The following is an 18,312-nucleotide window of genomic DNA, read 5'->3' as shown; positions in this document are numbered from 1 at the left end:
AGATATGTATCTATTTATTAGTTTGATAATTGTGTAATGTATGTATTTTTGCCCAGGTGTCCAGACTATACCAAAAACTGTTGCAGTTAATTCATATTTTTCATAAAAAAAAATAATTAGGACAAAAAATTCAAATAAAATAGTTGTTAAAATACAATACATATGTAATACAATAAATAGAAATAAATACAAATGAATGACTTAAAATATGTTATATACAGTATATGAAATAGAAATATGTATCTGTTTATTAGTTTGATAATGTGTAATTAATGTATGCATTTTGCCCTGGTGTCCAGACTCATTAGCTACGTCATTGCCTTTGTAATGACCGAGTTTCATCGCTAGAGGTCACTAAAGACCATATAATCTTTTTAAATCGCCGAGGGTACGGAAAAGTTGAATTAGTTTGCATGTTCTCCCCGTGCGTGCGTGGGTTTTCTGCGGGTACTCCGGTTTCCTCCCACATTCCAAAAACATGCATGTTGTTAGTCTAAATGTGCCCTGCAATTGGCTGGCGACCAGTCCAGGGTTTACCCCGCCTCTCGCCCAAAGTCAGCTGGGATAGGCTCCAGCATACCCCATGACCCTAAGGAGGATAAGCGGCATAGGAAATAGATGGATGGATGTTTCATACTGTACAGAGTCTCGTGTCATTTGTTGCATTTGTTCCTTTTAGTCCACACGTGCGCACACACGCAATCAAATATCTAGCCTTTGTCCAACCTATCATTAAAGTTTGCCTGCGGCCGTCATAACTTGGCTTGGATAAGTTTTAGCTATCAAAACTAAAAAAAAGCAAAGGAAGGAATTTTTTTTCCAAAGAGTGGACATGTCTGCATGGGTGCATGTCTGCAGCGGGAAAAGGGCTAATCCACTTTGAATTCCTGCCACTCACACTGGACTTTGTGTTCTCTTCAAATGAGGGCTTTCTGTTCTTTCCCTGGCTTTTATGAGAAGGAGGGTGGGGATGGGGGGTGGGGATGGGGGTGCTTACAAGCAGTGTGTGAGATTTAAGATTTATAGTCAAAGCCGACACAAACAGCTCAAATATCACAGCTTTTTTATTTTCATAGAGATTGAAGGATGTGTTATGATTGTAGCCCTATGATTGTGTCATTTGCCTTTATTGCAATGCAAGCATTTTAACACACACACACACACACACACACTAATAATGTGTACAAACTGTGTGGGAAAAAAAATGTATTCACATCCAAAAAAAAGCAAAAACTGAATGTATGGATGTCTGCTAATTGAAGTTGATCAACGGTAAAGCGTGTCCACGAATCAAACTCTGCTGCTGCTGCTTCACGTTTAAGAATTCTTCTGGGGTACTCTCATGGTCACCTGGCAACACAAAGAATACGTACATTTTATGTCTTCCCGCTTCCTCATTTACTCAATCACACACACACACACACACACACACACACACACACACACAAATAACATCAGACTTTTGGTTTGTTAACACAGGGGTTTTGAGTCGTACATTTACGACATTATTCTGAAAATCTCACTTTTTTTTTCAAATAAGTCACATAAGTCCCCCCTTTTCATAGCCGTCTCAGGCAATGCCTGTTAGGACGGAGTATTAAAATAATCTTGAGATTTTGAGAATAAAATCAGAAATTTACACAAAAAACTGGTAACTTTATGTTACAGGCCTTGCCTGAGACAGCAATGAAAAGGGGGGGCCTATGTGACCTCAGGCATGTGGAGGGGGCGGGGTAAGGAAGGCGGAAGTGCGATGAGGCTAACCCATGCTAACCTGTTTGTGCTCAACTGCTGTGTTTTGCTGCCACGTTATTAATAAAAGCTTGCCTGAAGCAAGAGGAAAGTTTCCTTCCTGAAGAGCTATGCTGTATTTTCCCTCTCACACGTATGACATCATCACACCTCATAGTAACACTTTATTCTCATACATTTAACACTTTATTCTTGACTTTATTCTTTTTTTTTTTAATTTTTTTTTCTTGTAACATTATTCCCAAAATCTCAGATGCTTTTAGTTTTTTTCCCCCCAATGTGGCCCTAATACTCCATTGTGCTAAAAATATCATTCAATGAGAAAACTAAAGCAACAACAATAACAGAAAAAAATTGTAATCTAAGGAGAAAAAGTTTTAATTTTCGGAGAATAACGTTACATTATGAGAAAATAATAATCATAATAACATTTTAAAAAGTATAAGTATTACACTTTTATTTGTTTTGTTTTTTTTAAAAAGTTGCCATATTATGAAAAACCCCAAAAAGTTGTAATTTTTAGAAAATTTGGTTGGGAAAAAAATGATATTATGGGAATAAGGTGAAAATATGATGGAAATAAATTCATAATTCCAACAAAATAATTTTACAAGAATGCTGAAATGGAAAAAAGAGCTGTAGTTTTTAGAGAATAAAGTGAAAATATGAAGAGAAAAAAGTTGGATTCTTAGGGGAAAAAAAAGTCTAAATTTTTTTATGATATGATGGGAATAAGAGGAAAATATTATGGGAATAAAGTCAGAATTATAAGAGAAAAAGTCATATTCCAACAAGAAACCAATCCCCCCCCCAATTTTAGGAGAATAAAGTGATAATATGATGAGGAAAAATAACGTAATTTTAGTAGTGCAGAGTTGAAATATTCAAGAAAAAAGTTATAAAAAAAAGTTGTACTATAATGAGAAACAAAATAAAGTTGTAGATTTTAGAAAATTAAGTTGGGGGAAAAAAGAGACAATGTTAGGAGGATACTGTGAAGTCCAAATATTACGGGAATACGTCAGAATTATAAGAAGAAAGTGTGCAAATGTGGTGGAAATGGGTGCTACTCATTTAGCAGTTACCGTTTTGACTTCGGTGTAGTTGTCCAGGCCGTACTCTCCCAGCTCTCTGCCGTTCCCCGAAGCCTTGTAACCTCCAAACGGTGCCTGGACCCCAAACACGTCGTAGCAGTTGATCCTGCGGGGAAGAAGACAGTTTACCGGAATCAAGGGTGCAGTAAAGCACTCACAGATGACAACATGTCAAATCCCGTTTGTCCTGTTGTTTACAAGTTGTAACTTCATACTAAGGACTTGTTTTGTGTGTTAGCCACGTGTTAGCCTCTCAGGGATCCGTGCTCGAACCGGCACCGTTGCGTCTCACACGCTTCCCCTCAGGTGGCACGATCACATTTCCACCTTCCACACGCCAACGTTATTCATGACGTGAAAATGAAGTTCATCAGCTGTCCGATCTCTCCGTGTGTCCGAGCGACATCACGTCGAGTAGAAAACCTGTGGCCGAGGAACGTTAGCACGCGCATTTGACCAAAACATTCCAGCTATGGTCCCCTAAACAAAAACCTTCATAAATCTCAACTCCATCAACCCATCAATCCACGACCCCCCTGAACTGCTCACCTATTACAACAACACCCTCTCCTCCTGTCTTGTGGAACTGGCCCCGAAAAAATCAAAATGGTGTCCTTCACCCACACTCCCCCCCTCCCCGTACCCTTCGGAGCTCCACAACATGAAATCCTCTAAACGCCAGCTTGAGAGACTGCAGAAGAAATGTCATCTCCAAGCCTACGCAGACTTCCTACAGAAATACGACCATGTTCTAAATACTGCCTCTCAAAATACTCCAGTCTCATTCAATCTGGTTCCAACAATCCCAAATCTCTTTTTTCAACAATCAACACACTCCTAAAGCCCAATGATAACTCCTCCTCATCCTTCACCATCACCAAAAGTAAACATTTCCAATCTTTCTTCCAGTCCAAAATTGACCAAACGTACAGTTCCCTCGATCAGCATCCTCATCCTCCTGGATCTCACCGCGGCCTTTGACACCAGCAGCCATTCTATCCTCCTGTCTCACCTCAGGACCAGCCTGAATATCACCCACTTCGCTCCGTCCTGGTTTCAGTCTTACCTCACAAATGGACAGTTTGTGCATATCAACTGCTGCTCCCTTCATCACAAGGAGTTCCCCAAGGTTCAGTGCTTGGTCCTCTCCTCTTCATCCTCCCACTCGGTAACATCATCCGCCGTCATGGCCTCAGTTTTCACGCTTATGCTGACAACATCCAACTATACCTCTCTACCAAAATCCTCAACAGACTGCAGAACATCCAGATCTCCGCTGCCCGCCTCCTCACCTCCACCCGCTCCCGTGAACACATCACCCCTCTCCTTCAAAAGCTCCACTGGCTCCCCATCCCTCAACGCATCCATTTCAAAGTCCTCCTCATCACTTTCAAAGCCCTCCACAATCTCAGACCTGCTCCATTCACACGATCCCTCACGTTGCCTTCGCTTCTCCTCCTCTTCTGTTCTGTTTGTTATTTAGCTTTATACTCTTTATCTTCCATTGTAAGGTGTCTTTGAGTACCATGAAAAGCGCCACACAAATAAAATGTATTATTATTATCATCATCATGCAGCACTTCCTGTTTATGCTTCACAGAGTTTGTGTCCTACCAGACTGTGCCAGCACGGAGTGCGTTGGAAATGTAGCTGGCCTTATTGATGTCGTTAGTAAACACAGCAGCTGCCAGGCCGTATTTAGAGTCGTTGGCTCTCTCCACCACCTCCTCCAGCGTCTTGAACTTCAGGATCTGCATGACCGGACCGAAGATCTGCACGACGAGACAAGACATCGTGCCGGACAGGGTGGGTGAATGGACGCATTTATACGTACTACGCCACACAAGCAAATACTTTTCATGGGAAAACACTAAAGCAGTGTACAGCTTGGACAACGGCGTACATTTACTCTACGCTCAAAATAACAACGCACAACATTAGCTTGCTAACTTCCAACTACTACTAAGAAATATTTGCAGAATTAAAAAAAACTTTAAACATGGAAAAAACATGAAAACATTTTACAAGAATTTATAGAGTTGAAATATTGAAGCAAATATGTTATTTTGTAACTTTTTGGGGGGGAAATTAGGTAGCGTCATGAGAATAAAGTCAAACTATTAAAGTCATCATTAAAAAGTTGAAATAGCTGTGGGAAAAAACAGCTTCAACTTTAGTAGAATAAAGTCCAAAATACTCCTAAGTTTAGCAGGAAAATTCATATTTTGTAGGATAGAGCTGAAATATTAAAGCAAAAAAAAATATTATTTTTGATTGCTATTTTTTTTTTTTAAGTGGAAATATGGTGAGAAACAAACTAAACAAAATAAAGTTGGAAATTTTCACAAAACTAACGTCAAAACTTTATGGAAATAAAGTCATCACTACAAGAAGAGAGTTTACAAGAAAAAGTTGAAATACTTCATAACAACAGCAGAAACGGGAAAAAAAACTGCTATAATTTAAGTTATAAATTAAGCTATAATTTAATATAAGTTATATCATTTAATACAGTCAAATTATGAAGAGAAAAAGGTTGTATTCCAAAAAGAAATGAAAAAAAAATCACAATTTTACAAAGATGAACTCCCAATATTATGAGAAAAAAAAATATGATTCTAGTAGCACAGAGCTGAAATATTAAAGTTAAATTATTATATTAAATGTTATTAAAAAAAAAATCTAAATATTACGAGAAACATAACAAAAAATAAAGTTGTAATTTTTGCAAAATTCTGTTGTGGAAAAAGGGATAATATTATGAGATTAAAGTCAAAATATCATGGAAATGAAGTCGTCATAACGGGAAGAAAGTTTTCAAGAAGAAAGGTTAAATAGTTGTGGGGGGGGAAAAGCAGCAGACATGAAAAAAACTGCTGTCATTTCATAAGAATAAAGTCAAAATATTGAGAAAAAAAGTCATAGCTAACGAGTAAGAAGAAAAATTGCAATTTTATGAGAATAAACTGGTAATATGATGAGAAAATATAATGCCATTTTACTAGCATGGAGTTGAAATATTCAAGAAAAAATGGTTAAAAAAAAATCCAAATATTATGAGAAACAAACAAAATGTGTAATTTCTAGAAAATTTGGTGGAAAAAAAAAGGTGAAATAAGAAAAATAACGCTGCAATTTTTGGGAAAATTAGGTTGCGGAAAAAGTTCTAATATGATGAGAACAACGTCCAAATATTATGGAAATAAATTCCAAACAACTTGGGAAAAAAACAGCAGAAATGGAAAAAAAAACAAACATCATTTTCAGAGAATTAATTCAAATATGAAGAGAAAAGTCATATTCAAACAAAAAAATAAAACCACAATTTTAGGACAACAAAGTCATAATGAGGAAAAATAATGTTATTTTAGTAGTAGTGGTAATTTTAATGTTATTTTCTAAAAGTTATAATATGAGGAGAAACAAGCTTAACAAAATAAAGTTGTCATTTTTGGAAAACCAACTTTTTTGGGGAATAACATTTATAAAGATGATCTAATATCTAATAAAAGTATAATAAAAAAACGGGGAAAAGAGCAAAGGGTGAAGTAGATATGAATAATGTGCTTTTTCTATATGACAAAGCTGAGATGAAACATATATAACCTGTTTGCATCTCTACATGTGCTGCTTTACTAACATCATCCTGTCATTTGTCTCATAATACTTTCACTATGGGAATGAGGGAAAAAGAAAGGACACCCCCACTATAAAGGTGAGATGGCAATGGCAAGTGTGCAGGCGGGTGGCAGGCGTACCTCCTCCCTGGCGATGGTCATGTTGTCCTGGACATCTCCAAATACGGTAGGTTGGACGAAGTATCCTCTGTCAGCAGCTGCGCCGCCCCCACACATCAGTTTGGCACCTTCTCTTTTCCCGCTGCTGATGTAACCTAAGATCTTGTTGAACTGCTCCTCATCCACCTGCAAATGCATGGAACACCTGTTTACCGCCTTCTAAATGCGCTTTTTAACATTATTAGAGCCCTCTAGACATGAAATAACACCCCTATAGTCACCTTTACACTCCTATTAGCCAATATAGTTGACATAATAACAGAAAATAATACATATAAGACTTAGAAAACCTGTTTATGACCTTCTATATACTGTTTTGAACATTAGCAGAGCCCTCTAGACATGAAATAACACCCCTATAGTCACCTTTACACTCCTATTAGCCAATATAGTAGACATAATAACAGAAAATAAGACATAATACATATCAAACCTGCTTATGACTTTCTAAATACTGTTTTCAACATTATTAGAGCCCTGTAGACATGGAATAACACCCCTATAGTCTCTTTTACACTCCTATTATTCTTTGTTTACACCACATTACTAATGCACAGGCTACGGCATCACTGCAGGGACACAAGACACAGCCGCCACTTTAAACACAGAAAGCTACCGAGCTAACCAGTTAGCCTCCAATTGATTTATTCTAAACTCAAGAAAGTGTTTTAAACGGAGGACAAAGTAAGAAGCCAAAACCTTACCACTTCCACACGAAACGGGAGGAGGACTTTGTTCACTTTAACATGTTGGACATGGCAAAACTGACTCCTTGCACTCCTTCAACTTTATGCTACAAAAATTTAAAAAATGATTTTTCCTGATAACAATACAACATTATTTCCATAAAATTAAAACTTTTTCTTGTTACAGTACATCTTTTTTTCCCTCAATATTTTGTCTTTATTCTTGTAAAATGACTGCTGAGGTTTGCTGTGTTGATTGTTGGCTTTTTTTTTTTTTTTTTTTTTTTTTTTTTTTTACTTTTCTTGCTTAATTAAGTTGTTAGAATGTGCCGGCCTGCAGGCCCTCAAATGGCCCCTGGTCTTCACTTTGGACACCCCTGGTGAAGTGAAGTTGTTTTGTGTATTGATAGACAGATACTGTATACACACACAGGATGTGCAAATACACCTACTGCATATTAGAAGGTTGGGAGATTTGTAAGACGCGCGTGTGCGTGTGTGTGTGTGCGTGTGTGTGTGTGCGTGTGTGTGTGTGTGTACGTGTGACACACACACATTCCTCTTACATAACCAAGATTTGTGAGAGCGGTCGTCTGTAAACACCATCAAGTGTGATGAGACACAAACGCCTTTTCCTTCACAGAGAAATGCAAACATTGAAGTGAAAGTGAAAGTGTTGTCTCTATCTTCTCCACCACCGACCTCACTTCTAGAAAAATCAGTTTTCCAATGCAACTCGTTCAGCATGTGTGAAACAGATAAAGCAGGACCGTTGTGCCCCCCCCCCACTATTTTGACTTTCTTCCAGTAAATGTTCCCCTCACAATTCTGACTTTATTCCCATAATATTCTTGCAACATTATAAATGTTTCCGCAACCTCATTTTCTAAAAATGACAACTTTATTCCTCGTTTTGTTTGTTTCTCATAATATTATGACTTAAAAAAAACCAACACATTTTTTCTTTCATATTTCAAATCTATGCTACAAAAAAATGACAGTATTTTTTTTAGTTTATTCTGATAAAACGGCACCTTTTTTCTTTTCTCCTTCAAATGGGACTTTTTTCTCTTAATATTTCGACTTTATTCTTGTAAAATGACTCCTCTTTCTTCCTTTTCAACTGCTGTTGTCTTCCTCCAATATTTCAGCTTTCCTTGCTACTTTTCTTCTCGTAATATTTTGACTTTATTACTTTATTAATAATATACCCTTTTCCCCCACCTAATTTTCCAAACTTTATTTTGTTTTGTTTGTTTCTCATAATGTTACAGCTTTTTTTTTTTTAAACAATTTTCTTCTTACCATCTTCAGGATCGGGATTGGCTGGCAAAAAATATTTTTTTTCTTGAATTTTCCAACTGTATGCTGCCACAATGATATGTAGCTGCTGTTCAGTTCATTCTCGTAAAATTGCGCCTTTTTTCTCATTAGAATACGACTTTTTCTCTTAAGATTTTGATTTTATTCTCGTAAAAATTACATGTTTTTTCCCCAACTATTTCAACTTTCTGCTTGTAAATTGTCTTGTCTCTATGATGCTTTTATTCTGATAATATTTGGATTTTATTCTTGTAATATTATCATTTTTTCCGCAACCTAATTTTCTAAACTCTATTCATTATTTTGTTTGCTTTTCAGAAATAGTTTTCCTGTAGTATTTCATCTTTATGTTACTAACAGGATGTTGTTTCTGTCCTCATAATATTACAAAATAGGACATTTTCTTGTTTGACTACAACTTTTTTCTCTTTAATATTGTGACTTTATTCTTGTAAAACGACTGCAGATATTTCCATTTTTGTTGTTTTTTTGGGGAGGTGGGGCGGTGGTTTTTTGTTAAATTTTATTTTTAGAATGTGCCAATAAAAAAACGTGTTCTGACATGTTCTGACATGTTCTGATGTGTTCTACGCTGCAGCGTTGCGCGTGTGTTACCTGGGGTCCCTGCTCTGTGTTTAAGTCAAAGGGGTTCCCCACGATTCGTCTCTTTGCTCTCTCGGCGCTGCGCTCCACAAACTCCTCGTAGATGTCGGCCTGGACGTACGTGCGAGAGCCAGCGCAGCAACACTGGCCTTGGTTGAAAAACAGAGCAAAGTGGGCCTGCTCCACCGCATCCTCCACTGAACATCGCAAAGACAAAACATAGAAAACAATTCATTATTGCAGCAATTTTTATTCTATTCCAGCAACGTCTTCAACGATGGATGCTGTGAAAAGACGGCAGTATGCAGTACATGTCGTACGCAGTGGTTTGGATAAAGCCTCCAGTGCGGCCCGGGGGCTATTTGTGGCCCACGGCGGCACCTTCTAAAAATATACTTTAACAAGAAAGCTAAAAAAGAAACACAAACAAACATTTTACAAGAAAAAAAGGTGTACTCTAACAAGAAAATGTTGTAATTTTAAGAGGAAAAATATAACATTATTTTACTAACAAAGTTGAAACATTAAAGAAAAAAAAGACAGTTATTATGAGAAACAAACAAAAAAGCAAATAAAGTCGTAATTTTGCAAAAATTAGGTTGTGGGGGAAAAAAATGGATAATGTTCCGAGAATCAAGTCAAAAATATTATGGGAATGAAGTCATAAATACAAGAAGAAAATTTACAAGAAAAAAACCCTGAAATAGTTGGGGGAAAAAAACAGCAGAAAAAAAATAATTTTACAAGAATAAAGTCCAAATATTGTGACAAAAAATCATTTTAGTCAGATAAAGTTAAAATATAAAAAAAATAACTTATTTAAGTCGGAATTTTATGAGAAACAAATAAAACAAAATAAATTTGAAAGTCCGAGAAGTCTGGACTTCCCTACCGAGACTGCTGACACCGCCACCCGAACCGAAGCGGAGGAAAATGGATGGATGGACAAACTGGTTGCGTAAAAAATTTGAATATTACAAGAATAAAGTCAAAATATGATGGGAATAAAGTCATGCCTGTGAGAGGAACATTTAAAAGTTGAAATTAAAGAAAAAAAACAGTATCTTGTGTGTGAATGCTGAGAATCATATCAGAGCAAGATCCCCAAGTTCAGACCTGTCATTGTTTGTACTGTCAGACATTGTGACAAAGGCAGTCCAACTGCTATACAAAGAATGCCGTAGTCGTGATGCTGCAGAAGCGGCAAAGCCACGCTCACAGGGAGCGGTCTGCATCATCCCCCACTGTTAACAAAGTACTCCTGAATCATCCACACGTACTGTTTGCATCGGACAGGATGATGTTGGGACTCTTTCCTCCAAGCTCCAGAGTGACCTTTTTTAAGTTACTGTTGCCTGACGCCTGCTGGATGAGATGACCCACCTAGAAGGACACAAACCAGACAACCATGAGCAAAGGAAGCATCTTATTTCCAACTACCACAACTACCCGTGTTTTAGACGCACCCACTAAATTTAGAGAGAAATGCAGATTTCTACATATATAAGACGCACGTATCCACGTCATAAAATGGCATACTGTGGCGCGCACGAGTCTGTGAGGCCAGGCAGCTCTTTCTTTGACAGGAGCCAATCATGAACTACTGTATGAAAAAACTGACAACAAGCTTGTCAAGTCAATGGAAATCGCAGGAGGTCATGACTCCATATAACAGTCTGACTCACGGTGTCATCTTAAAAACACTAAACTCATCACACAGCAACTTAACACTCCAAAAAGGTAAAAACATATATACAAACAAGTACCAATACAAGTTCAAAAAACAACTATTTTAATGTTTTCCCATAATGCTTTTCATCCCAGAAAAGCATTTCATTGGAGGACAGGCTGCATAGAAAATGGATGGATGGATGGATGGATGACTGCCGAGGCACTGCAATGCTGCCTCTGTCCACCAGAGGGAGCCAGATGAGTCCTGAGCGCAGAGGGAGGCTGACATCATTGCAGCGCCCCGGTAGCCTTAACCAATGAAATGTCAGCCTCTGCACGAATTGCTAGAAAATCTTCAACACAGTGTAACCCCCGTGCTTATCATTAAGGAAGATGTAGTCACCAATGCAATTCCAATAATTAGTATTAGTATGTAAGATATTTTTATGACAACCTTCTTTACACAATTAGACAGGATGTGGCAAACAGCACTCTTATTTTGAAAGCTAGAAGTGTGTTGTGTGTGTTAAGACAAGCTGGGTGCAAAAATAAACGTGCCTCTTGTCTTTTTCCATTGAGAACCTGCACGTCGTCAGCGGGCATTGTAAAACACTCGCTTACATTAAAGGGGTAAAACACAACACGGTGAAAATACACATATCCATCCCAAGTCACACACACACAGCCGAACTAGCATGCTCTGCTAAACTAAGCTAATCCCGCTAGCTTCTATTCACGCTCCAACTTTCACCTGTGAGGATTAGTGTTTGGGATGAGATTCTGCCAGGATTGAAAAGTCCACTGGGGAAATATTTCCCCACACAAGCGTTCCTTCTCCTCACGATGACATCATTTCATTCACATTCTGCGAGATTCCGCATTTAACAGTAAATTCCCTTTTTATTGCCCAATGCCGCGATTCCAATGGGATTGTGTTAACGCGGACATCATAGGGCACTACGTGAGTACCCCCTCACTCATGCGTGTTGATGATTCTCCAAAAGTAGAATGTAACACAACTGTTACGTCGCTACTGTGCCACAGGCCTCCCTTGGCACATGTTCTGCAACCAGAGCAGACTGCCTGATCACTCTAACGCATTCTTCTGGTATCACGACCCCTGGCGCATTTAGGACGAACCGGCGCCAACCAGCTAAGACCTCTGTGTCACACGTATGTTGTCAGGATGGCTCCACCACCTGCGCGCGCTACGAGCTGAGCTCGGTAAAAAGGACAACCGACCTGAGGTTCCCCAGACTTGCTCCCGCACCAGCGTGGAAGACGAGTCTCCTCAGCTGTGTATCGTTGTTGCGGGTACATTAATCATTTCAGAGGATTATTTGGGAGCATAAAGATAAACCAACCAAAAAGCCACAAAATCTATCATCTCCCTGGGGAAACTAGTTGTAGTGCACACGGTCCATTTTATTGCCTGACTTCATATAGAATGACTGTCAATATTTACTTATCATCTTGAAAATTAAATGTTTCCATGCACCCCCTACAATTTGCTTGCATACCTCTCGGGGTGCGCGTACCCCTGGGTGGGAATCACTTCTCCAAATGACAGAAATATGCTGATGTTTTAAAGGACATGCTGCAAAAAAGCTAGTCAAAGATCTTCTATAAGACAAAGTGCTCTGCCCCCTACTGCAAAAACCTAGTCAAAGATCTTCTATAAGACAGAGTGCTTTGCCCCCTTCTGCAAGGACATAATAAACAGTAATAATACATAATAAGGTAATAAGCCCAATCCTGTGTGTGTTTTTATCGCTGCAACTCTGTTGTGTTGAAAAGTGGCATGGTGTGCGGGAGGAATGATCTGCTCATTCTATCAGTGGAGCAGGGCAGTGATAGTAATCTGCCACTGAAACTGCTCTTTTGTTGGGAGATGATGCTGTGCATTGGATGATGCTGATTGTCCATGATGCAAAGGAGCGTACTCGGTGTCCTTTGCTCTGCCACAGATGTCAGGCAGTCTAGCTTCGTGCCAATGACAGAGCCTGCCTTCCTTACCAGTTTGATTTCAGCAAGTGTGGTTGACGGAGAAGAAGTGGAAATGAAGGACAACTCATTCCTACCTCTGTGGATCCTGTGAAGGCCACTTTGTCAACGTCCATGTGTCTTGCAATGGCAGCTCCGGCTGACGGCCCCATGCCAGGCAAAATATTCACCACACCTTCAGGGAAGCCCACCTTTAAAAAGAGTCAGCAGAAGCATGAGAAAACGTTTGTCTCGCCTCAACCTCTAATTAGAATGTCACATACAAAAAAGTGCATCACACGTCAGTGTTTCCCACAGGACTGCAATATTTTTGCCACTGTCCTTTAAGTTTACAAGACAAAGAGCTAATATGTCTTTTAATACAGTGTTCCCTCGCTACATCACTTTTTTTTTTTTAAACAATATATAAGCGTGGGGTATTAGAGCGATCTATCGGTGCTCTGTTGCATGTGTCTGTTATTGTATTTCACTACTGCTACCAGCAGTGGTTGTATACTCATGTGAGAGTTGAAGACGTGTCCACTTCGTCTCCGTGTGCATAGAGCCACAACAGTCCTGATTGGCTGAGGGAGAACCCGCCTATTGTGCTTCTGCATTATGATTGGCTGTAGACCATTGTCACTCAATCGGACTGCCTGTTTCCTGTTGTATGATTGCGAGCTGTTAGCGATCATACATGCTGAATGAAGGCAGAAGTTACGCGGCTGTAGGGTGCCTGAAGTACTGTAAATTCATCTTTGTTTCATGGAGGACGACGAGCAGGACTATGTTTTAACAAGGATACAAAAACGCTACAGCCTAACGGCGTCAGGTCAAGCCACGAGCAGGAGTGAAATATGCCCAAGTCACACAATTTCTTGTGTCCGATCCCATAAATTGATCATAAAAAATTCAAAGGAAATGTGAACTCTGAGAGTGTTTAAACAAGAGAGAAATGTGAGAAAATGTTAATGCCTGTCTGAGAAAAGTGTATAAAGTGTATGATGAGGGCTTTTACAGCCCACCACTGTACCTCTTTTATCAGGTTGGCGACGTAGAGTGCAGTGAGCGGCGTCTGCTCAGCAACTTTCATCACCACCGTGTTACCCGTTGCAAGAGCAGGGCCAAGTTTCCACGCCTGCATCAAGAGAGGGAAGTTCCACTGAAAGGAGAGAGAGAGAGAGAGAGAGAGAGAGAAAAAAGAGCCTTAGTATTTTGCATGCACGCACTACCTACCGTATGATCTCTAGAATGACGCAGCAAAAATTCTGACTTCGCTTTAAAGCAAAACCTTTGAAGTCAAAGCTTATGAAGGTGACATTCTGCAGCATATCAGCATGCACATGGAATATTTACTCCAAAATGTGTAGATTAACTGCATTGCGAGGGTCCGGGGGTGAAGGGTGGTCAGTATATGTTGTGACCACCATTTGCCTCAAACATATATGCCAATCCTGAGCCAATACAGTCAATCTGGACATTTTGGAGTGGCACACCTGTGCAATAATCATGCTGTCCAATCAGCATCTTGATATGCTACACCTGTGAGGTGGGTGAAGTATGAATTATGACCGCTCATCAACATATTTGTGAACAATATTTGAGCGAGATAAGCCTTTTGTGTACAGTAATTGCTCACTTCCAATCTAGTGGCTTCACTTTCATGTTTTTTAAAAATATATTCATTAATAAATCATGCTATAATATTATTATGTTATATTATGTTACATTGCTGAGACAACAGCCACCACTTGGAGTACGGTGCGGAAACAGGAAATAAACAAAGAACAACGACAAGGAACTCTCCCAAAGCTAACGTATAAATCTGTATTATGTCTTATTTTCTCTTATGTCGACTATATTGGGTAATATGAGTGTATCGGCGTGTTATTTCATGTCTAGGGATGTCTAATAATATTAAAAACCATATTTTCAAAGGTCGTGAGCTGATTTTCTATGCATGAATTGCAAAAAGGAATCCTACTTTGCTGGATATTCACTTATCACAGTCGGGTGTGGAACCAACTAACCGTCATAACGAGGGATTACTGTACATAGGAAATGTGTTACAAAAGCAAAAGTGTTATGTTTGTTGAGTGTGTATATACAGTATTTACACCATGAGATAAAAGGTACATACTGTTTGCTTGGTTATTGCCTATTCCAAAGCACAACACTCCTCACCGGTATGATCTGTCCACAGACTCCAATGGGTTCATGTCTGGTGTAGCAGAAATAATCTCCATCAATGGGGATGGTCTTTCCTTCCCATTTGTCAGCCCATCCTGCGTAGTACCTGAGCAGATCGCCATCGCTTTAAACAAATTCTGACCGAACATGTAAAATAAAATAAATAAATAAACACAGAACTGACTTCCTGTCTCTCGTACCAGTGAGACTGCACTAAGTACCCTACAACAGGCAGCCAAAGGTAAGACAAAGCTAGCATGCGTTTGTTACCTGTAACATTTCACCACATTGGGCACATCCACGGTGTAAGCAACAGCATATGGCTTCCCATTGTCAAGAGTCTCCAGTTCCTATGGAAACACGACACTTTCATCATCAACACACGACACGTGCTTTATATGAAAATATGAAATACAGACTCAAGGGGGGGACGCCCTTATTTTATTTACCCCTGTTCACCCTCAGAGTGAATGAGATGAGTTTTCTGCCAGGAGGGATGGTGTTGTTGTTACATCCTGTGGTTTGTTGTGTATTTATTTTGGTGTTGTGCCAGTGACTTCCTGTGGTTTCTCCGTACCCACCCGTGGATTCTGCCACAAGCATCAGCTGGTACTACTCCAGTTTGTTTCCCCTGCCCAAGCTTCAGTTGGCGTTGTAGATCGCTAGATTGATGATTCATCACGTGTTTCGGTTCCATGGCGTTCCTGTGGATCTTGTGTCCAACGAGGTCTCCAGTTTTCCTCTATGGAGTAGAGGGTGTTCTCCAAGGGCACGGGAGCCACTGCCAGCCTCCCTTCGGGCTACCACCCTCAGACCAACGGTCAGACAGTATGTACAGTATGTACTTTATTTATCCCACAGCGGGGAAATTTACTTGTTACAGCAGCAAGCAAGCAAGCAAGATACGCAAGTAAAGAGTACAGTGTAAAGAATACATAGTGACTACAACATGGTTCAGGTGGTGCAGGTGTTGTAGAGCCGGACAGTGGTCGGTATGAAGGACCTGCGGAACCTCTCCTTCTTACACCGTGGGTGTAACAGTCTGCTGCTGAAGGAGCTGCCCAGGGAAACAACAGTGTCATGTAGCGGGTGAGAGGTGTTGTCCATGATGGACGTCAGCTTAGCCAACATCCTTCTCTCCCCCACTTCCTCCACGGAGTCCAGAGGACCATCCAGGACAGAGCTCGCTCTCCTGATCAGCCTATTGATCCTGCTCCTGTCCCTGTCCGTGCTGCCCCCTCTCCAGCAGCCCACAGCATAGAAGATGGCTGAGGCCACCACAGAGTCATAAAAGGTCCGTAAAAGAGTCCTGCACACACCAAAGGACCTCAGTCTCCTCAGCAGGAGGAGGCGACTCTGGCCCTTCTTGTAGAGGGCGTGGGTGTTGACGGACCAGTCCAGCTTGTTGTTAAGGTGAACACCCAGGAATTTGTAGCTGTCTACCAACTCTATGTCCGCTCCCTGGATGTTCACCGGTGTAAAGTGAGATGTTTTCCTCTGGAAGTTAATGATCATCTCCTTTGTCTTGCTGGTGTTGAGCTGCAGCTGGTTAAGCTCACTCCAGCTGACAAAGTCCCTGATGACCGTCCTGTATTCCAGATCATTCCCCTCTGAAACACAACCCACAATGGCTGTGTCGTCGGAGAACTTCTGGATGTGACACTGTGTGGAGTTGTGTGTGAAGTCCGAGGTGTAGAGGGTGAAGAGGAAAGGGGAGAGCACCGTACCCTGAGGGGCACCTGTGCTGCAGAGTACCATGTCAGACACACAGTGACGGAGCCTCACATACTGTGGTCTGTTGGTGAGGTAGTCTATAATCCATGCAGTCAGGTGTTGGTCTACTCCGACACTCTCCATCTTCACTCTGAGTAGTGCCGGCTGGATGGTGTTGAAGGCACTGGAGAAGTCAAAAAATATGACCCTCACAGCGCTCCCGCTGTCCTCCAGGTGTAGCAGTGATCTGTGCAGCAGGTAGATCACTGCATCGTCCACTCCGATCCGAGGCCGGTAAGCAAACTGCAGGGGGGGTTGCAGTCTTTGATTTTTCCTCTCAAGAGGCAGTCCCCTCCATGAATGACCACCTGCCCGAATGCAATAAAAGACTGGTGACTTGGCATTGCATTGCCGCCCCTGAATACCTCCCGGGCCAAAGAGTGTGGCTATCCTTGAAGGACTTACCCTCTTGCCACAGGCTTAATCAGAGATTCGTCGGCCAGTTTGAGGTGGAACGGATGATCGACCCATGTGCTGTTTGCTTAAAGCTCCCACCTTTCTCAAGATCAATCTGGTTTTCCATTTGTCCTACCTCTACGGGTCCTCTCAGCCCTCCAGTTGTGCCATCCTGCCTACATGGTCAAGGCCATCAGAGTTCCGCTACTTGGTCGACTGGGAGGGTTACGGCCCTGAAGAAATCTTGTATTTCACATGTTTGTCGTGCTTTTATTTTCGCATTGTGGAGGCACTGCAGAATCTCAATCCAAGACAGCAAAGAGTCTTCCTCATGCTTTTCTTGCTGACTGTGCTCCTAACTCCCTTGACATCATCAAACAGCACCTCCCTTGTCAGTGGGTGGCTCCCTCACCTTTCCCACAACCACCCTCACTCCACCAGGTGAAATCTTGCCTGGAGCTCTGATAGTCCATTTCAGTCTTGTGCAGATCTACAATTTTGATGTCAGCTCTTTGGTCTTGCCCGCAGTGGCGGACAGACTTGAATGGAAGAGTGTTTGTATGACAGGTGTATTTCATCTACATCATGAGTTGAGATTAGGAGTACTTTCTTAAAAGGGACAGGACTCACTTGTGTGTTTCTTGGACACATAACCACCCTGTGGGGGTCAGAACACTTGCTGGTTGGTACTAGAGCATCAAAAATACTTATTTAAATCTAATACAAATGAATTTATACAGTTATTTAATGATTTGCTGGATTCTTGTATAGTCTGTGTGTCTCTGGTGGACTGTTCATGTCTTTGTGACACATGGAGACACCAGTATCCATAAATATGTGATAATCAGTGTGGTGTGTCAACTTGCCGTATACGTGCAATGATGGATGATCCCCAATAACCTGCTTTTACAGCACCGTGCAAACATGTTCAATTAAAAATTAACCCGTTTTATGATATGGTGTACTCCATGCATCTATTTCAATGCACAAGACTGTTGATTTGATAAAGCACAATGTAACCTCAGACCAGGGGTGTGTCTTCCC

At 40.6% G+C, this 18,312-nt stretch overlaps 1 protein-coding gene across 1 annotated transcript in view; it reads right to left on the bottom strand.

Moving 5' to 3' along the window:
• Nucleotides 1-1,135: 1,135 nt before the first annotated feature.
• The window catches only part of LOC129185383 (aldehyde dehydrogenase, mitochondrial-like), a 22,433-nt gene continuing 5,256 nt past the window's right edge, over nt 1,136-18,312 (bottom strand). The window contains exons 4-13 of the mRNA XM_054782369.1: nt 15,370-15,449; nt 15,094-15,205; nt 13,943-14,071; nt 13,008-13,121; nt 10,536-10,638; nt 9,268-9,452; nt 6,605-6,769; nt 4,461-4,618; nt 2,838-2,952; nt 1,136-1,350 (exon numbers count right to left, since the gene is read on the bottom strand). Of these exons, the coding sequence (XP_054638344.1) occupies nt 1,318-1,350; nt 2,838-2,952; nt 4,461-4,618; nt 6,605-6,769; nt 9,268-9,452; nt 10,536-10,638; nt 13,008-13,121; nt 13,943-14,071; nt 15,094-15,205; nt 15,370-15,449 (1,194 nt within the window). The 3' untranslated portion in view covers nt 1,136-1,317. The remainder of the gene's footprint in view (nt 1,351-2,837; nt 2,953-4,460; nt 4,619-6,604; nt 6,770-9,267; nt 9,453-10,535; nt 10,639-13,007; nt 13,122-13,942; nt 14,072-15,093; nt 15,206-15,369; nt 15,450-18,312) is intronic.

The sequence above is a fragment of the Dunckerocampus dactyliophorus genome, chromosome 7 (genome assembly GCF_027744805.1).
Source record: "Dunckerocampus dactyliophorus isolate RoL2022-P2 chromosome 7, RoL_Ddac_1.1, whole genome shotgun sequence".
Lineage (NCBI taxonomy): Eukaryota > Metazoa > Chordata > Actinopteri > Syngnathiformes > Syngnathidae > Dunckerocampus > Dunckerocampus dactyliophorus.
Note: the sequence above shows the minus strand (reverse complement) of the source record. Positions and strands in the feature narration are given on the sequence as shown.